General features: G+C 45.9%; 1 protein-coding gene across 1 annotated transcript in view; it reads right to left on the bottom strand.

Annotated features, from left to right (window-relative positions):
• Positions 1–21,670, bottom strand: part of myo3b (myosin IIIB) — a 115,869-nt gene that overhangs the window by 48,637 nt on the left and 45,562 nt on the right. Inside the window, exon 24 of the mRNA XM_090229754.1 lies at positions 8,720–8,799. Within this exon, the coding sequence (XP_090085880.1) occupies positions 8,720–8,799 (80 nt within the window). The remainder of the gene's footprint in view (positions 1–8,719; positions 8,800–21,670) is intronic.

Raw genomic sequence — 21,670 nt, 5'->3', positions numbered from 1 at the left:
ATACTTATTTTCCACCATAATTTGCAAATAAATTAATTAAAAATCCTACAATGTGATTTTCTGGATTTTTTTTCTCATTTTGTCTGTCATAGTTGAAGTGTACCTATGATGAAAATTACAGGCCTCTCTCATCTTTTTAAGTGGGAGAACTTGCACAATTGGTGGCTGACTAAATACTTTTTTGCCCCACTGTACTAATTCTTCATCCCTTTACACTTGTGGGTATAAGGTAGTTGTTGTGAAATTGTTAGGTTAGATTACTTGTTGGTTATTACTGCATTGTCGTAACTAGAAGCACAAGCATCTCGCTACGCTCGCATAAACATCTGCATGTGACAAATAAAATTTGATTTGAAATAACAAAATGTACAGTAGACCTATCCCATCTTTGCTAAATTTGTTAACTTGAACCTGTTTGCAGTCCACATTGTCCTCTCACTGTCAGCTGCGTTTATTTTCAGCAAACTTAACATTGGTAAATATTTGTATCAACATAACAAGATGCAACAACTTAGACATAAACTGAAGACAGACATGTGACTAACAGAAATTGAATAATGTGTCTCTGAACAAAGGCGGGGTTAAAATCAAAAGTAACCGTCAGTATCTGGTGTGGCCACCAGCTGCTTTAAGTACTGCAGTGCATCTCCTCCTCATGGACTGCACCAGATTTGCCAGTTCTTGCAGTGAGATGTTACCCCACTCTTCCAGCAAGGCACCTGCAAGTTCCCAGACATTTCTGGGGGGAATGGCCCTAGCCCTCACCCTCCGATCCAAAAGGTCCCAGACGTGCTCAATGGGATTGAGATTTGGGCTTTTCTCTGGCCTTGGCAGAACACTGACATTCCTGTCTTGCAGGAAATCACGCACAGAACAAGCAGAATGGCTGGTGGCATTGTCCTGCTGGAGGGTTATGTCAGGATGAGCCTGCAGGAAGGGTACCACATGAGGGAAGAAGATGTCTTCACTGTAACGCACAGTGTTGAGATAGCCTGCAATGACAACAAGCTCAGTCTGATGATGCTGTGACACGCCGCCCCAGACCATGACGGACCCCCCACCTCCAAATCGATTCCGCTCCAGAGTACAGGGCTCGGTGTAACGCTCATTCCTTTGATGATAAACGCGAATCCGACCATCACCCCTGGTGAGACAAAACTGCGACTCGTCAGTGAAGAGCACTTTATGCCAGTCCTGTCTGGTTCAGCGATGGTGGGTAACATGGGCACTATGGGCACAAGCCCATAGGCGACATAGTTGCCAGTGATGTCTGGTGAGGACCTGCCTTACAACAGGCCTACAAGCCCTCAGCCCAGCCTCTCTCAGCCTATTGCGGACAGTCTGCGCACTGATGGAGGGATTGTGCGTTCCTGGTGTAACTCTGGCAGTTGTTGTTACCATCTTGTACCTGTCCCGCAGGTGTGATGTTCAGATGTACTGATGCTGTGCAGGTGTTGTTACACGTGCTCTGCCACTGTGAGGACAATCAGCTGTCTGTCCTGTCTCTCTGTAGTGCTCTTAGGCGTCACACTGTAGGGACATTGTAATTTATTGCCCTGGCCACATCTGCAGTCCTCATGCCTCCTTGCAGCATGCCTAAGGCACGTTCACGCAGATGAGCAGGGACCCTGGGCATCTTTCTTTTGGTGTTTTCATAGTCTGTAGAAAGGCCTCTTTAGTGTCCAAAGTTTTCATAAGCTGTTAGTGTCTTAACGACCGTTCCACAGGTGCATGTTCATTAATTGTTTAATTGTTTATGGTTCAATCTGGTGCAGTCCATGAGGAGGAGATGCACTGCAGTACTTAATGCAGCTGGTGGCCACACTAAATACTGACTGTTACTTTGCATGTTCATTAATTGTTTATGGTTTATTGAACAAGCATGGGATTTTTACAAATTATCTTTGAAAGACAGGGTCCTGAAAAAGGGTAATTTCTTTTTTTACTGAGTTTATGTATATACTGTCTTTCATGCCATCTATTGCATCTTGCCTATGCAGCTCTGTCATTGCTCATCCATATAGTTATATGTACACTACTGGTCAAAAGTTTTAGAACACCTACTCATTCAGGGGTTTTTCATTTTTTTAAACTATTTTCTACATTGTAGAATAATAGTGAAGACATCAAAACTATGAAATAACACATATGTAATCATGTAGTAATAAAAAAAGTGTTAAACAAATCAAAATATATTTTATCCACTGCTCAAAAAAATAAAGGGAACACTTAAACAACACAATGTAACTCCAAGTCAATCACACTTCTGTGAAATCAAACTGTCCACTTAGGAAGCAACACTGATTGATAATACATTTCACATGCTGTTGTGCAAATGGAATAGACAACAGGTGGAAATTATAGGCAATTAGCAAGACACCCCGCAATAGAGGAGTGGTTCTGCAGGTGGTGACCACAGACCACTTCTTAGTTCCTATGCTTCATGGCTGATGTTTTGGTCACTTTTGAATGCTGGCGGTACTTTCACTCTAGTAGTAGCATGAGACGGAGGCTACAACCCACACAAGTGGCTCAGGTAGTGCAGCTCATCCAGGATGGCACATCAATGCGAGCTGTGGCAAGAAGGTTTGCTGTGTCTGTCAGCGTAGTGTCCAGAGCATGGAGGCGCTACCAGGAGACAGGCCAGTACATCAGGAGACGTGGAGGAGGCCGTAGGAGGGCAACAACCCAGCAGCAGGACCGCTACCTCCGCCTTTGTGCAAGGAGGAGCAGGAGGAACACTGCCAGAGCCCTGAAAATGACCTCCAGCAGGCCACAAATGAGCATGTGTCTGCTCAAACGGTCAGAAACAGACTCCATGAGGGTGGTATGAGGGCCCGACGTCCACAGGTGGGGGTTGTGCTTACAGCCCAACACCGTGCAGGACGTTTGGAATTTGCCAGAGAACACCAAGATTGGCAAATTCGCCACTGGCACCCTGTGCTCTTCACAGATGAAAGCAGGTTCACACTGAGCACATGTGACAGACGTTACAGAGTCTGGAGACGCCGTGGAGAACGTTCTGCTGCCTGCAACATCCTCCAGCATGACCGGTTTGGCGGTGGGTCAGTCATGGTGCGGGGTGGCATTTCTTTTGGGGGCCGCACAGCCCTCCATGTGCTCGCAAGAGGTAGCCTGACTGCCATTAGGTACCGAGATGAGATCCTCAGACCCCTTGTGATACCATATGCTGGTGCAGTTGGCCCTGGGTTCCTTCTAATGCAAGACAATGCTAGACCTCATGTGGCTGGAGTGTGTCAGCAGTTCCTGCAAGAGGAAGGCATTGATGCTATGGACTGGCCTGCCCGTTCCCCAGACCTGAATCCAATTGAGCACATCTGGGACATCATGTCTTGCTCCATCCACCAACGCCATGTTGCACCACAAACTGTCCAGGAGTTGGCGGATGCTTTAGTCCAGGTCTGGGAGGAGATCCCTCAGGAGACCATCCGCCACCTCATCAGGAGCATGCCCAGGCGTTGTAGGGAGGTCATACGGGCATGTGGAGGCCACACACACTACTGAGCCTCATTTTGACTTGTTTTAAGGACATTACATCAAAGTTGGATCCGCCTGTAGTGTGGTTTTCCACTTTAATTTTGAGTGTGACTCCAAATCCAGACCTCCATGGGTTGATAAATTTGATTTCCATTGATAATTTTTGTGTGATTTTGTTGTCAGCACATTCAACTATGTAAAGAAAAAAGTATTTAATAAGAATAATTCATTCATTCAGATCTAGGATGTGTGTCACGTTCTGACTTTTATTTACTTTGTTTTGTATTTATTTAGTATGGTCAGGGCGTGAGTTGGGTGGGCAGTCTATGTTTGTTTTTCTATGTTTTGGGGCATTTCTATGTTTCGGCCTAGTATGGTTCTCAATCAGAGGCAGGTGTCATTAGTTGTCTCTGATTGAGAATCATACTTAGGTAGCCTGGGTTGCACTGTTTGTTTGTGGGTGATTGTCTATGTTGATGGCTTGTTTCAGCGCAGCTCGCATTAGCTTCACGGTTGTTATTTTGTTTACTGTTTTTGTATAGTGTTTCAGTGTTCAGTCTTTTTCTTTAATTAAACATTCAACATGAACACATATCACGCCGCATTTTGGTCCTCCGATCCTTCTCGCATCTCCTCTTCAGATGAAGAGGAGGACGACCGTGACAGAATCACCCACCAACCAAGGACCAAGCGGCGTGGTAAAAGACAGCGACGACAGGCGCAGCAGCAACAGCAACAGCGGCCAGCATCACAGGACTACACCACTTGGGAGGAGATAGACAGATGGGCGATCGACCCAGGGAGAGTGCCGGAGCCCGCCTGGGATTCGATGGAGCAGTGCGAGGAGGGTTACAGGAGAACGAGGTTGGCGAAGACAGCACGGCAGTGCGACAGGTATGAGAGGCAGTCCCCAATTTTTTTTTTGGGGGGGGGCACACGAGGGGTGGAGCTAAGCCAGGTAGCAGACCTGCGCTCACTCCTCGTGCTTATTATAAGCAGCGCGTTACTGGTCAGGCACCGTGTTATGCGGTTAAGCGCACGGTGTCGCCAGTACGTGTCCATAGCCCGGTGCGCTATAGGACAGCCCCGCGAGAGTGTCATGCGAGCGTGGGCATCGAGCCAGGGCGTATGGTGCCTGCTCAGCGGGTCTGGTCGCCGGTACGCAGTTTTGGTCCAGGGTATCCTGCGCCGGCTCTGCGTGCTGTGTCTCCGGGGCGCTGGGAGGGTGCAGTGCGTCCTCTGCCTGCGCTCCGCTCGTGCCGGGCGAATGTGGGAATGGAGCCTAAGGGAGAGGTGCGTGTAGTAAGCACTAGATCTCCCGTGCTTACCCACAGCCCAGTTCAACCAGTGCCTGCACTCTGGAGGGTCCGGGCTAGAGTGGTTATCCAGCCTGGGGAAGTGATGCCAAGGTTGCGCACCAGAGCTCCAGTGCTCCCCCACAGCCCGGTCCTTCAGGTGCCTCCTCCTAACCCCAAGCCTCTTGAAGGTCTCCCCAGCCTGGTGGTTCCTGTGGCAGCCCCACGCACCAGGCTGTCTCTCTGTCTCCTCCCTGCAGGTGGTCCCGCCTGTCCGGCGCTGCTGCCGGAGTCTCCCGCCTGTCCGGCGCTGCTGCCGGAGTCTCCCGCCTGTCCGGCGCTGCTGCCGGAGTCTCCCGCCTGTCCGGCGCTGCTGCCGGAGTCTCCCGCCTGTCCGGCGCTGCTGCCGGAGTCTCCCGCCTGTCCGGCGCTGCTGCCGGAGTCTCCCGCCGGTCCGGCGCTGCTGCCGGAGTCTCCCGCCTGTCCGGCGCTGCTGCCGGAGTCTCCCGCCTGTCCGGCGCTGCTGCCGGAGTCTCCCGCCTGTCCGGCGCTGCTGCCGGAGTCTCCCGCCTGTCCGGCGCTGCTGCCGGAGTCTCCCGCCTGTCCGGCGCTGCTGCCGGAGTCTGCCGCCCCTCTGTCCCGAGCTGCCGCCCCTCTGTCCCGAGCTGCCGCCCCTCTGTCCCGAGCTGCCGCCCCTCTGTCCCGAGCTGCCGCCCCTCTGTCCCGAGCTGCCGCCCCTCTGTCCCGAGCTGCCGCCCCTCTGTCCCGAGCTGCCGCCCCTCTGTCCCGAGCTGCCGCCCCTCTGTCCCGAGCTGCCGCCCCTCTGTCCCGAGCTGCCGCCCCTCTGTCCCGAGCTGCCGCCCCTCTGTCCCGAGCTGCCGCCCCTCTGTCCCGAGCTGCCGCCCCTCTGTCCCGAGCTGCCGCCCCTCTGTCCCGAGCTGCCGCCCCTCTGTCCCGAGCTGCCGCCCCTCTGTCCCGAGCTGCCGCCCCTCTGTCCCGAGCTGCCGCCCCTCTGTCCCGAGCTGCCGCCCCTCTGTCCCGAGCTGCCGCCCCTCTGTCCCGAGCTGCCGCCCCTCTGTCCCGAGCTGCCGCCCCTCTGTCCCGAGCTGCCGCCCCTCTGTCCCGAGCTGCCGCCCCTCTGTCCCGAGCTGCCGCCCCTCTGTCCCGAGCTGCCGCCCCTCTGTCCCGAGCTGCCGCCCCTCTGTCCCGAGCTGCCGCCCCTCTGTCCCGAGCTGCCGCCCCTCTGTCCCGAGCTGCCGCCCCTCTGTCCCGAGCTGCCGCCCCTCTGTCCCGAGCTGCCGCCCCTCTGTCCCGAGCTGCCGCCCCTCTGTCCCGAGCTGCCGCCCCTCTGTCCCGAGCTGCCGCCCCTCTGTCCCGAGCTGCCGCCCCTCTGTCCCGAGCTGCCGCCCCTCTGTCCCGAGCTGCCGCCCCTCTGTCCCGAGCTGCCGCCCCTCTGTCCCGAGCTGCCGCCCCTCTGTCCCGAGCTGCCGCCCCTCCGTCCCGAGCTGCCCCTCTGTCCATTGAGAGGAGTGGCCATGGTTAAGAAGCCACGGAGGCGGACAATGAGGCGGACTAAGACAATGGCGAAGTGGGGGCCGCGTCCCGCGCCAGAGCCGCCACCGCGGACAGACGCCCACCCAGACCCTCCCCTATAGGTCAAGGTTTTGCGGCCGGAGTCCGCACCTTTGGGGGGGGGGGGGGGTACTACTGTCACGTTCTGACCTTTATTTCCTTTGTTTTGTATTTATTTAGTATGGTCAGGGCGTGAGTTGGGTGGGCAGTCTATGTTTGTTTTTCTATGTTTTGGGGCATTTCTATGTTTCGGCCTAGTATGGTTCTCAATCAGAGGCAGGTGTCATTAGTTGTCTCTGATTGAGAATCATACTTAGGTAGCCTGGGTTGCACTGTTTGTTTGTGGGTGATTGTCTATGTTGATGGCTTGTTTCAGCGCAGCTCGCATTAGCTTCACGGTTATTTTGTTTACTGTTTTTGTATAGTGTTTCAGTGTTCAGTTCTTTAATTAAACATTCAACATGAACACATATCACGCCGCATTTTGGTCCTCCGATCCTTCTCGCCTCTCCTCTTCAGAGGAGATTTTAGTGTTCCCTTTATTTTTTTGAGCAGTGTATATTTTCATTTGTTCAACACGTTTGTTTACTACATGATTCCATATGTGTTATTTTATAGTTTTGATGTCTTCACTATTATTCTACAATGTCAAAAATAAAGAAACTCTTCAATGAGTAGGTGTTCTACTTTTAACCAATAGTTATCACGTGAGCATAAATGAGTCGGGAGACAGGCGCAGGAATGCGTAATCGTTTTTTAAATTAAGCCCAAATTACGGTGTGCCGTGTAAAGGCACGGGGACGAAGACCAAGCAAACATGTAACAAAACAAAAGAGCGAGGTGTACCTCGAATAAATAACACACGCGCACAATGATTAACACACGGGACGAGACCCGTAATCATCTGCCCAATGCACAATGGCACGAAAGCCAAAACACACAGCACAGGTACTCACACGCACCAACGGACATTGTAACAATAATGGGCCGACAACGGAAACCAAAGGGCACACGTATACAAGTACTAATCAGTGGGAATAGGGGACAGGTGTGCGTGATGAAAGTTCCGGAGGGATCCGTGACAGGAGTGGAAATATTCTTATTCCATTCCTTTACTTAGATTTGTGTGTATTAGGGTAGTTGTTGTGGAATTGTTAGATTACTTTTTAGATATTGCTGCACTGTCGGAACTAGAAGCACAAGCATTTCGCTACACTCACAATAACATCTGCTATCCATGCGTATGTGACCAATACAATTTGATTTGATTTTGGAATGCGCCCGTCGACGAGCAGGTGTCCACATACTTTTGGTCATGTAGTGTATAATGTTTTATTGGAACCATCGTACAGATCGCATTTACACTTCTCCAGAAGTTGCATTGCATGCGTGCCACAGACGTTCTCACCATAAAACCAGTACAGTGAATCATTCTAATAGGTTTGTTTTTAATACAATTAAAACGAAAAACAAACAGTTGGGGAATGTCAGCTCACTGTTAAAAAGGGAATGTCAACTCGCTGTTTTGCTCCTCTCAAACATTATCTTTTAATAAAGCTTTGCTGATTAAGATTTATCTCCAAGCGGTCTCGCGAGCCAAACACTTTATGTATGGTCTTGACTAGCCTACTTGATTAAATTGGCAAGGACAAAAAGAAAACAGCCTTCATTGAGAGGAGGGGGGGCTATGCGTGGTGTTTAATCAAATAAATCGAAATGGGGAAAAAACATAACTGTTTTATGTTTCTAAATATGAAGTATCCAGGCACCAAAAGCACATCTTGTCCCATGTGCAGATGGGCTGTGTTTGTCACGGCTGGATAAGCTGCATTTCCGCTGTCAAAATTCATGCCATAACCAACTGTGTTTCCGCTAAAACCAGCTTTTGGTTGGTCTTTTTGGACTCGTGTTTTTATGGACACACCTCCAATATTTCCACCACTCCCATCTGAGAGCAAGCGAGCTGATGTAAGACAGGTAAATTGCCGAATCTGGCGTTAGAGCCAGTTTTTACATGATGAAATTGCAAACTTAACGTAAGTTTAACACTAGCGCTGCTTTAACACCAGCCAAATATAGAGCCTAAAGAGTGACATGGTCTCAACTTGGATAAAATAATAGCCCTTAAAAGGGTTTAAAGGATCCTTCTGGATACTTCCCCAGAGACAGATGAACTCATGGACAGCATTTTTAGGTCTCTGCATCCATTACGAAGAAAGTTAATTTCGAGAGCCAATGCTCAACTTCCTTTAAAAAATGCACACAAAGACAAAAAATTGTATCCACGAGTTCATCTGACTCTGGGGAAGTAGATAAAGGGCTTCATTTACAAAATCCTGGGAGAGAGAGCCCACCTTGTTGCGTCCTGAGCTGAGCTGGGGTGGCAGTGACCTTGAAGCAGCAGTGACTCTCGCCCTGGAAGTGGCCAGATTACCTATTCAAACCAACACAGCAAAGCAACAAGTCAATACAATCCCACATACTTTATGAACACCTGCTCTTTCTATGACATAGACTGACCAGGTGAATCCAGGTGAAAACTATGATCCCAAATCAGTGTAGATGAAGGGGAGGAGACAGGTTAAAGAAGGATTTTTAAGCCTTGAGACAATTGAGACATGGATTGTGTATGTGTGCCATTCAGAGGGTGAATGGGCAAGACAAAAGATTTAGGTGCCTTTGAACGGGGTATGGTACTGTAGGTGCCTGGCGTACCAGTTTGTGTCAAGAACTGGGTTTTTCACACTCACCAGTTTCCCATTTGTATCAAGAATGTTCCACCACACCATAGGACATCGGGCCAACTTGACACAACTGTGGGAAGCATTGGAGTCAACATGGGCCAGCATCCCTGAGGAACGCTTTCGACACCTTGTAGAGTCCATGCCCAGCAAATCAAGTTAACTGCTGCTTTCAACAAGCATGTCTTGAGAGCAGGCCAGTTCCATTGTGGACCAGTGTGTTGGGTAACCCTTTAGGTAGACAGAAAGGGCAGTTTAGGACCTCACCAGTCTGAGCTGGATCTCACTGCAGTGCTACAGTCACTCCCGGACAGACGAGAGGATATGACCCGAGCATATGCAAGACAGTCTGAAACATTTCAAAGTTTCTGCACAAGATGTCCAAATGTTTTCTCTGGCTATATCTTCAGAGGCTAAACTGTGATTAATAGCAGTGAAAGAAGCCTTTGAAGCAGGATTGGTGACATCAAAGTCCTAATCCATGGGTGGCAGGATTTTTATAATGAGTGGGAAGTATCTTAACACATTTCAAAGGGTTTACTCCATGAATAAACAATAGCTGCACAGATGTGCCACACACACCTTAGAAAAATACGGCACCAGAAACAGGACGCAGTATTAACCAGGCTGCAGTGTACACTCCGAAGAAAACCTTTGTTTTCGATGAAGCTAAAGCTGAATTGACAGACAAACAATCGTCCTCGATTTCAGATAGACCCGTACATCAATAGACAAAGATGAGGTAATTCCTTTCACTATAATATAACACTTTAGGTCAATTCTCAATGGTTAATGGCTGAGAACGATTAACCTAAAACAACTATGGTGTTAGATCACAATTCTGTTGTTCCAAAAGAACAGTCAGTTTATATTCAACAAGTATGACTCATACAGTTTTGCATCTCTGGAGAGATAGAAATCAATTTTTGATGGGTTAATTAAAAGTCAGATCACGTCTAACTCTAGAACATGAATGTCCTGCTCTCGCCAAAGGCTTTGTTTCAGGCCAAATGAATGTTTTGTCACATCACACTCACACAGCTGTAGTCAGGACAGTCCACAACATTTGATGTCAAAAAGCATATATAGTAATTACATTAATGGTAATAACAATGACATTGTGTTTAGGGTCTGACAGTCAAACACTTTACTGTTCATATGTCTGTAAGATCCAGCAACAATATTCACAATATGGTATTTAGGAACTCTCCCTTGTCTAATTCAAATTATAAACTGGGTAGTTTGGGTACTGGATGCTGATTGGCTGAAAAAGCATTTCAGCCCTGTGTATACCAGACAATATACCATGGGTATTATGCAAAAATACTTGTTTAATGTTCTATTTATGTTGGTAACTAGTTTATAATAGCAATAAGGTACCTCTGGGCTTAGTTGTCTATAGCTAATATACCACAGCTAAGGGCTGTATTCAGGCACTTTGCTTCACGTCGTGTCTAAGAACAGCCCTTAGTGGTGGTATATTGGCCATTATAAACTGGGTGGTTTGAGCCCTGAATGCTGATTGGCTGACAGCCATGGTATATCAGACTGTATACCATGGGTATGACAAAACATGTATTTTTACTGCTCTAATTACGTTGGTAACCAGTTTATAATAGCACTGCGATGACTCTGCAATGCGTCGTGCCTAAGAATAGCCCTTAGCCGTGGTATATTGGCCATATACCACACCACCTCGTGCCTTATTGCTTAAATATACCACAACCCCTCGGGCCTTATTGCTCAAAGGCAAAAAAAAAGCCATTTATCTACTTCCCCAAAGTGGATACCATTTATGTACCTGTGTCCAGTTTGAAGGAAGTTAGAGATAGCATTGGCTCACGAAACTAACTAGCTTAGCACAAAGACTAGAAGTCTTCAGGTACAGCATGCTAGCTAGGGAAGTAGATAATGGGTCTAAATGCCAAAATTCTGAACTATCCCTTTAAGTCTACCTCTACCTTATTACTTAATGCTACAATATGTAACATTTTGGGGCGACATGACCAAATTCACATAGAAAGGCGAGTTATAGATCTTTAAATCTCATTGAAAGCAAGTCTAACAAGTGGTAGGTAGATCTGTTCTATATGCACTATTAAGTTTAGTTTTGGAATCAATTACTTTTGGTTTTGTACACCAGCTTCAAACAGCTGAAAATACAATATTATTGGTTATGGAAAATATATTTTAAAGCGGTTTAGATGGTACATTGATTCTCTACACAATGTCAGCTTGTTTTGTCACCTAAACTGAAATTAGGCTAACTATTAGAATTTTAGCAACCAGGAAATGGCAGAGCGATTTCTGCATAGTGCACCTTTAAGTCTACATTTGGAAATTTCAAAAATAATATTTGTTTGATCAAACAAAAATAAAATAAAAATTGCACAGAATTGCAGAAATTATTCAATCATGTAAACAACCCAATCACTGTAAACAACCTAAAACAGGGCTAGGAAAAGAAATGTCAGGAATCATCATCTTATGTCTGACGAAAACAAACATCTTACAGGCCAAAACACACAAAGACGGATCTCTCAGAATGGTGCCCACAGACAAATGGTGTCAGGTAGCCTAGTGCTCAAGCAGGGACGCGCTGCAATTAGCCAAAAGTAAAGCTGGATGGATTAATTGGAGTCGGTCTTGTGCAAATGAAGAGCCCTCTCTCCTCTCCCCATTAGTGCTGCTGGGCCAGATCATCTGAGCACATTTGTCATGATGAATTAGTGGCTGAGTGTCGAACGGGCCCGTGGAGTGTCACGGTGCTTTCACGCCTCTCACTTGCATGACACCATCAAGGGGAGATGAAGGGGCTGTGTTATGATGAGGGAAGCTATGACAGTTGTACCTAAGCCTCAAAACAGACACTCTTCTACTGCTTTCTACATATATTCCTAGGCGGCTCTTATTAATTCATTATTTTGTGGTTCCTTATCGACTTATGACTACATGATTAGTGCATGGGTTAACTGTCTCTCCGCTCAAAGATTTCTTGAAACATGTTAACACCGGAGATGTCCAGCATAAAAAAAAACATCCTTATATCATAAAACTGTAATGAAGTCAATGGCCGATTGAGAAACAGCGCGTTTCTGTCCGTTGTAATTCTAGCATAGTATTCATACTGAGCACATACGGAGTTGGAAGGAGTCACTGCTGCACTTTAAAGGCAGTGGAATGTGGTTTTACGTCTAGCATGTAAGCTTATGCCTTTTAATGTGCATGGGCCATCAGCAAAACATTTTTTTCAATCGCTTAGGTAATTCACCTCTCTGACTAAGCCTGCACCTTTCCTTTTTGAAAACCAGATAACATCCTCTTACTAAAAACCCACCGTGCCTATTCTCAATGTTCGGAGTCATCATCACAACTGTACAAAACGGTATATATTCGCAAAGGGGTTAATCACTAGAGGCTGTAGGGGTGTTGTGAGAACAGAGGAGGAAGTAAGGGGGTCCATCGCCCAACAGGTCATCCTGTCTTAGGGAGGAGGCGGTGGTGGAGGATCACACTGATCGCTTCTGCTTCATGCGTGTTGCTCTTGGCATGGGCTGCCGCCACAGATACACAGAGTGAGAGAAGGAGAAAAGAGAAAAAGCCATCCCTGGCATCTGTGCGTACACTTTGAAAATTAAGCCCAGCAAGAATCCTATAGAAAAAAAAGCTCAAGCTGGCAGTTGTATTGGGTTTCTATTGACAAGAATAGTCAATGTGCCTGGGATTAAAAAGCAATCCCACGTTCAATATGACACCTCCCTACATTCTTTTATGAGTGCCAGTGCGCGCCTTGTAGTTCAGAAGCTATGGATCGAGCTGTCGACACAGGGGACAATCAAAGTTGTAAGAGAGCAGCCTCTTAGAGCTGAGTTTGCAGAAGCTCCGTGGATATATCTCCCTTCTCTCCCGCTCTCTTTTTTGAATAAATGTGATCTGGAAACTCAACTCAGCAACCAAGCAAATGAGATTATGGCAGCCGTACCACCCCCACATAACCAGCAACCTTTACGCCCAGAGTTAGTTGATTTCAATGCAGAAAAGGGTCATCAGAATCTGACTGCTGACTAAAAAACATTCCTGTGATTAGAGAAAATATTTTAAAAAGTTTAACTTAAAAAGGAAAATTACACCCAAAAACTATATTTTGGGTGGATTGTTGATATGTCCGCAATCAAGTTGAGACACAGTATATACAGTGCATTCGGGAAGTATTGACACTGATTGACTTTTTCCACATTTTGTTACATTACAGCCTTATTGTAAAATTGATTAAATTGTTTTGTTTCCTTATCAATCTACACACAATACCCCATAATGACAAAGCAAAAACAGGTTTGTATAAATGCTTGCTAATTGATAAAATAAAAAAAAACGGAAATATTACTTTTACTTAAGTACTTAAGACTCTTTACTCAGTACTCTGTTGAAGCACCTTTGGCAGCGATTACTGCCATGAGTCTTCTTAGGTATGACGCAACAAGCTTGGCACACCAGTACTTGTGGAGTTTCTCCTATTTTTCTCTGCAGATACTCTCATGCTCTTTCTGGTTGGAAGGGGTGCGTCGCTGCACAGCTATTTTCAGGTCTCTCCTAAGATGTTCGATCGGGTTTAAGTCCAGTCTCTGGCTGGGCCACTCAAGGACATTCAGAGACTTGTCCCAGAGCCAATCCGGCTTTGTCTTAGCTGTGTGCTTAGGGTCGTTGTCCTGTTGGATGGTAAATCTTCGCCCCAGTCTGAGGTCCTGAGCGCTCTGGAATAGGCTTTGATCAAGGAGCTCTCTGTACTTTGCTCCGTTCGCCTTTCCGTCTGTCCTGACTAGTCTACCAGCCCCTGCCGCTGAACAACATCCCCACAGCATGATGCTGTCACCACCATGCTTCATTATAGGGATGGTGCCAGGTTTCCTCCAAACATGATGCTGGGCATTCAGGCCAAAGAGTTCAATCTTGGCTTCATCAGACCAGATAATCTTGCTTCCCATAGTCTGAGAATCCTTTAGGAGCCTTTTGGCAAACTCCAAGTGGGCTGTCATGTGCCTTTTACTGAGGAGTGGCTTCCGTCTGGCCACTCTACCACAACAGGCCTGATTGGTGGAGTGCTGCCATAGATGGTTGTCCTTCTGGAAGGCTCTCCCATCTCCACAGAGAAACTCTGGAGCTCTGTCAGAGTGACCATCAGGTTCTTGGTTACCTCCCTGACCAAGGCCCTTCTCCCCCAATTGCTCAGTTTGGCCAGGCGGCCAGGCGGCCAGTTCTAGGAACTTCTTCCATTCAAGAATTATGGAGGCCACTGTGTTCTTGGGGACCTTCTCCAGATCTGTGCAGTGACACAATCTTGTCTCAGAGCTCTACGGATAATTACTTCAACCTCATGGCTTTGACATCATGACATCTTTGATGCTCTGACATCAACTATGGGACGTTATATAGACAGGTGTGTGCCTTTCCAAATCATGTCCAAAAAATGTAATTTAACACAGATGGACTCCAATCCAGTTGTAGAAACATTTCAAGGATGATCAATGGAAACAGGATGCACCTGAGCTCAATTTCAAGTCTCACGTAAATAAGGTATCTTTTTTTATCTTTAAATAAATTTGAAAAAGTTTCTAAAAACCTGTTTTCGCTTTGTCATTATGGGGTATTGTGCATAGATTGATGAGGACTTTTAAAAAATGTAATCCATTGTAGAAGAAGGCTGTAACGTAACAAAATGTGGAAAAAGTCAAGAGGTCTGAATACTACCAGCTATCTAAAATTGGCCCTTTCCTAAATTAGCCAAGGGTGGAGATTTGGACTTGTGGTTTTAATTAATTCTCCCATCTGGTCAATGATTATTAGGGCGATTCTGATCCAACAATAAATTCATACATTGTGCCCCTGGCCTGAGAGGATGGAAGTTTAGTATGTAACTAGTTATAGAAGGCAAATGTTAACTAGCTAACGTTGCCCATGAATGGAAGTTAGGCTAGAGAGCCAACATTTTTGTAAATATGTAAATGTATGTAGATTTATTAAAGTGACTATGCATAGATTATAAACAAAGAGTAGCAGCAGCGTAAAAGCGGGGTCTGAGTAGCCCTTTGATTAGCTGGTCAGGAGTCTTATGGCTTGGGGGTAGAAGCTGTTAAGAAGCCTTTTGGACCTCGACTTGGCACTTCGGTACCACTTGCCGTGCGGTAGCAGAGAGAACAGTCTATGACTAGGGTGACTGGAGTCTTTGACAATTTTTAGGGCCCTCCTCTGCCTGAAATAGGAGGTCCTGGATGGCAGGAAGCTTGGCCCCAGTGATGTACTGGACCATACACACAACCCTCTGTACTGCCTTGCGGTCGGAGGCCGAGCAGTTGCCATACCAGGCAGTGATGCAACCAGTGCTCTCGATGTTGCAGTTGTAGAAATCTTTGAGTATCTGAGGACCCATGCCAAATCTTTTCAGTCTCCTGAGGCGGAATAAGCTTTGTCGTGCCCTTTTCACAACTGTTTTAGTGTGTTTGGACCATTATAGTTTGTTGGTGATGTGGAGACCAAGGAACTTGAAGCTCTCAACCTGTTCTACTACAGCCCCGTCGCTGAGAATGGGGGAGTGCTTGGTCCTCCTTTTCATGTAGTCCACAATCATCTCCTTTGTCTTGATCACGTTGTTGTCCTGGCACCACTTGACCAGGTCTCTGACCTCCCCCATATAGGATGTCTCATCATTGTCAGTGATCAGGCCTACCACTGTTATGTCATCGGCAAACTTGATAATGGTATTGGAGTCGTGCTTGGCCATGCAGTCATGAGTAAACAAGGCGTACAGGAGGGGACTGAGCACGCACCCCTGAGGGGCCCCCGTGTTGAGGATCAGCGCGACAGATGTGTTGTTCCCTACCCTTACCACCTGGGGGCGGCCTGTCAGGAAATTCAGGATCCAGTTGCAGAGGGAGGTGTTTAGTCTAGGGTCCTTAGCTTAGTGATGAGCTTTCAGGGCATTATGGTGTTGAATGCTGAGCTGTAGTCAATGAATAGCATTCTCACATAGGTATTCCTTTTGTCCAGGTGGGACAAGGGCAGTGTTGAGTGGAATAGAGATTGCTGTGGATCTGTTGGGGCGGTATGCAAATTGCAGTGGCTCTAGGGTTTCTGGGATGATGGTGTTGATGTCAGCCATGACCAGCCTTTCAAAGCACTTCATGGCTACAGATGTGAGTGCTACGGTTCGATAGTCATTTAAGCAGGTTACCTTAGTCTTTTTGTGCAAAGGGACTATGGTGGAATGCTTGAAACATGTGAGTATTACAGACTTGGTCAGGGACAGGTTGAAAATGTCAGTGAACACACTTGCCAGTTGGTCAGCGCATGCTCGGAGTACACGTCCTGGTAATCCTTCTGGCCCTGCGGCCTTGTGAATGTTGACCTGTTTAAAGGTCTTATTCACATCTGATAAGGAGAGCGTGATCACACAGTCGTCCGGAACAGCTGGTGATCTCATGCATGGTTCAGTGTTACTTGGCTCGAAGCTAGCATAGAAGAATTTAGCTCGTCGGGTAGGTTCGTGTCACTAGGCAGCTCGTGACACGGGGTGTGCTTGTAGTCTGTAATAGTTTGCAAGCCCTGCCACATCCGACGAGCATCAGAGCCTGTGTAGTATGATTCAATCATAGTCCTGTATTGATGCTTTGCCTGTTTGATGGTTCGTCGGAGGGCGTAGTGGGATTTCTTATAAGCTTCCAGGTTAGAGTCCCACTCCTTGAAAGTGGCAGCTCCACTCTTTAGCTCAGTGTGGATGTTGCCTGTAATCCATGGCTTCTGGTTGGGGTATGTACAGCTCATTCACTGCGTTCTTAGTGCCAGCATCCGTCTACGGTGGTATATAGACAACTATGAAAAATATAGATGCACGGTGGGGACAACGTCATCGATGCACTTATTGATGAAGCCAGTGACTGATGTGGTGTACTCCTCAATGCCATCGGAAGAATCCCGGAACATATTCCAGTCTGTGCTAGCAAAACAGTCCTGTAGCTTAGCATCTGCTTCATCTGACCACTTTCTTATTGACCTAGTCACTGGTGCTTCCTACTTTTGTTTTTGCTTAGGGATCAGGAGGATAGAATTATGGTCAGATTTGCCAAATGGAAGGCGAGGGAGAGCTTTGTACGCGTCTCTGTGTGTGGTGTAAAGGTGGTCTAGAGTTTTTTCCCCCTTTGGTTGCACATTTAACATGCTGATAGAAATTAAGTAAAACTGATTTGAGTTTCCCTGCATTAAAGTCCCCGACAACTATGAGCGCCACCTCCGGATGAGCGTTTTCCTGTATTCTTATGACCGTATACAGCTCATTGAGTGCGGTCTTAATGTCAGCATCGGTCCGCGGTGGTATATAGACAGCTACGAAAAATATAGATGTAAACTCTCCTGGTAAATAGTGTGATCTACTGCTTATCATGAGATAATCTACCTGAGGCGAACAAAACCTAGAGACTTCCTTAGATTTCGTGCCCAGCTATTGTTTACAAATATGCATAGGCCGCCACCCCTTGTCTTACCAGAGGTCACTGTTTTATCCTGCAGAAAAAGCTTAAAACCCGCCAGCTGTATGTTAATCATGTCGTCGTTCCGCCAAGGCTCTGTGAAATATAAGATATTACAGTTTTTAAATGTCCAGTTGGTAGGATATACGTGCTTGTAGTTCATCTATTTTATCATCGATTGATTGCACATTTGCTAATAGGACCGATGGAAACGGTAGAGTACCCTCTCGGCAACAAATCCTTACAAGGCACCCGGACCGTCGTCCACAATACCTTCGTCTTTTCCTCCTGCGAATGAAGGGGATGAGGGCCTTGTCGGGTGTCTGGAGTAAATCCTTCCCGTCCAAAGAAGAACTCCTCCAGTACGGGGTGAGTAATCGCTGCCCTGACATCAAGAAGCTCAGTCATTTTCGGTCATAAAGAAACATTATGTACAAAATAAGTTACAAATAGCGTGAAAAAACATACACAATAGCACAATTGGTTACGGGATCGTAAAACGGCGGCCATCTCTTTCGGCGCCATTACATTCGTCAACATGAAAGAGAGGAGGATGGTGTTTCTCTACAAGTAGGGTGAGTTAACATGTTTTTCTACTTGCATGAACGCGCACACACATACACACACACGGATGCACGCACACAGAAATCAGAACCATGGACAGCCACATCATATTTAGCTTATGTTGATTGAACTGAATTGTTCTTGGTATCGTTTAATTGTCACTGTATTAGACTAAGCAGAGGTGATTTGATAATGTAGACCTGTTGAAGTTGAAATGGTGCAGGAATAGTGGAGGCAGCTCCTGTTTTCATTGCGACTTACAGTAAATCTCTGTGGTTCTAAATCAATAGTTGTTTAGTGGTCCGAAAATGTCAGAAACATTATCTGGCTTGACTATGCTGTAGATCATGTAACTGTTACTGTACATGCACTATGTTTTGTGGACTTCAATGGACAGAGGTTGCTATCCGGTTTTGTGGTGAAACAAAGGTGTGGTTGAATTTATTCTGCCACTGTGTCTTCTTATTGCCTCTGCCTTTAGGCCTATATATCACGGCAGCAAGGCATATGAATTAATAGGTTATAGAGCAAATAACACAATTATCACAACACACAGGTTGTAATATGGCGGGGGGGGGGGGGGGGGCTTGGCTTCCCCAGTGATTTACAACACGCACCGCTACCGCATCCTATTCAGTGAATTTACATTTTTATTTAAATGGTGAAACATTAAAAAATACAACTTTCTTTAGATAAAACTATACTAAATATGTATTCACATTCACAAATAACTGATTAAAACACACTGATTTGCAATGAAGGTCCACATTAGCCTCAACAGCACTCTTTGGGGTAGCACCATGGTGTAGCCGGAGGACAGCTATTTTCCGTCCTCCTCTGGGTACATTGAATTCAATTCAAAACCTAGGAGGTTCATGGTTTTCACACCGTTCCATAGAATCCCACAGTAATTATGACGACTTCCGGAGGACGTCCTTCAACCTACAGAGCTCTTGCAGCATGAACTGACATGTTGTCCACCCAATCAAAGGGAATGTATCTAGTAGTGAAAGAATAAGCTACAGCTAGCTAGAGAGAGAGAGCTATATTTCATTGTATTTTTTTCACTTTCACTTACCTAGCTAGCTAATGCAGCTGGCTAATTTAGCTTACTCAAGCGCCTGGCTCAAACAGCTAGCTGGCTAAGGCGATCCAACATTGGAACTCGTCCAAGTCAAGGTAAGCTTTCGGTTTTATTAATTTATTGTCACAGAGGCCTGCCATTGTAACTGCTAAACTGTTTGCTGTACACTGTACTGTGTGATTGTAGCGGGTTTACTAACTCGTTAGTTCTAGTAGCTATGTTGACTATGATGTTAGCTAATATGGTGACAACAATGTAGGTTGTTTGTAGCGGTTAGCGGTTATGATATGAAGGTTTGGCTTGGATTTTTTTTTTAGACCTGGTCATAGACAGCTGTTGTGTTGTGCACAAGTCCACAAGCGAAGGGAATAGGTAAGAGGAGGAGAGCGCGTAGATGCTAGAAGGAATTATACAACGAGGGATGCTATGAAAGTGAACTGTGTGTGGGGGGATTTGGGGTATATTCATTCCGCTGATTCTGTAGAAAAACATTTCTTAAACAGAAGCAAACGGAATGAAACTGGGATAAATCTATCTGAACTTGTCCAATGGAAACTCTCGTTTCCAACTGTTTGGACTGATGATTTCACCCTAGATCTGCTAGATGCAGGCAAGAGTGTGCAAGGCTGTATTGAATGAGTCTGTCACCTTGATTACTCCAATTTGTCTCTCGACCTGTGATAAGTGATAAACATTCATTCGTAGGCTAGGTTGTAATAACCTCATGATAGGGAAAATTCAGAGTATCATATAGTAGCCTAAACCTATTGATGTTACATTGAGCTGGGTGAATGGAATATGAATGACAGTCATCCAATATGCTGTAATAGAAATAAGGCCATGTTTATAAAAAAAAAAAAAACGTCCTCCCTAATCTTAAACGGTACAGACCGCCACTGACTCTGATGATAGAGGTACATGTGGAATAATCTGAAATGTGTAGTCCTGACAATGTTCTTCAAGAAGTGATGATATTAAAACCAAATAGTTATACATTTATTTAACAACCCATTGAAAACGGCACGTAGTCGTCAATGGCTTTAGCAGAGCTGGAGGTCTCCTTTCCCCCTAGCAGCCAAATCGAACACTGCACCGTATTGACGTTTTATTGATAACGACAGAAAGTCGTATCCCTATAAATGTAACCCAGTGGGATGAAAGCCAGACTACTAGCAGAGAACAAAGAGCACAATGTGTCATCATGCTGCACGGCTGAAGGAACATGTCAGATCTTCACAAGAGAAACTCTTAACACGGAGAGAGGAACATTGTACTGTCTTGGAGTTGTGAAAATGTTGAACCAATATGTAGCTTTAATTTCGTACATTTCAAACATCACAGTGGAATTAAGTGGAGTAAATCCGAGCCATTACATTACTGTTGATGTACAGTATGCACAACATTGGAACATACAGACTTGTCTGGTACATGAATAAAAATCATTTGCAATAAATTCAAATCAGTCTCTGTGATCACTTTCTTCTAGGAAATTTGAAATGTAAGCTTGTGTGTATACAATGAAAGATACATAGGCCTACATACAGATGAGCATTTTCTCTGCAGTAAATTAAGGTTGCCACTAAAAAGAGTTGACTACAATGAGACATGGCTAACATCACAGAAATATAGATAAATATACATTATGTTAATAGTGTTTTAGTATCCGTGCCCATCTATACACTAGAGACTACTCTCCCATCCAATAAAAATATGCAAGTTAGGCAATTATAAATTACACACCACTTTACTTGTCACATTTTCACCAATAAGCCAAGGATACCTACCTAATAATTCAAAACGCACACAGATGATCCTGACCCCAGTCATGTTCATATTACTGGGTTATTACTGTACATACAACATGGTTTATGTATGTACATACTAAAAGACCTGTGAAATACATCATGCATATTAATATGGTGTGAGAAAGCAGAAATATAGTGACTTCTGAGGTACAGTAGATGAATATGAAGAACCATGCACCATAGGAATAGAATTAGACCACTATGCCCTGCAGTCTGGTCTGGCAGAGTGAGGGCTGTCATAAGGTGCCATGGTTGTGTGCACTGTGCTCTGCTGACACTAACCCTAAGGATACATACAAATCCTCTGACCGCAGGCCTCCCAGGAACATACACAGCTCAGCCATTTCAAGCACTCTGATCTGAGGGATCTGGGAAAGACCCTGGCTTAGAGGAATTTGTCCATGCAAATACATCCCATTTCCTGTGGCAAAACTCCACCACATGCCCAAACCTCAAGGACCCTGCCTGATGAGATTATTCTAGGCACAAGTGGTCCAACTATTCTGGCAAGGAAAGCTTTTCACTTTTTGGTTCTGCACAACTCTCAAGAAACTCTGCGTGTAATCACATCTTACTTATCAATATACAACATTTC

The sequence above is a fragment of the Oncorhynchus mykiss genome, chromosome 3 (genome assembly GCF_057628025.1).
Source record: "Oncorhynchus mykiss isolate SJ-2025 chromosome 3, ASM5762802v1, whole genome shotgun sequence".
In the NCBI taxonomy this organism is placed as follows: domain Eukaryota; kingdom Metazoa; phylum Chordata; class Actinopteri; order Salmoniformes; family Salmonidae; genus Oncorhynchus; species Oncorhynchus mykiss.
This window is presented reverse-complemented; position numbering and strand designations above follow the sequence as displayed.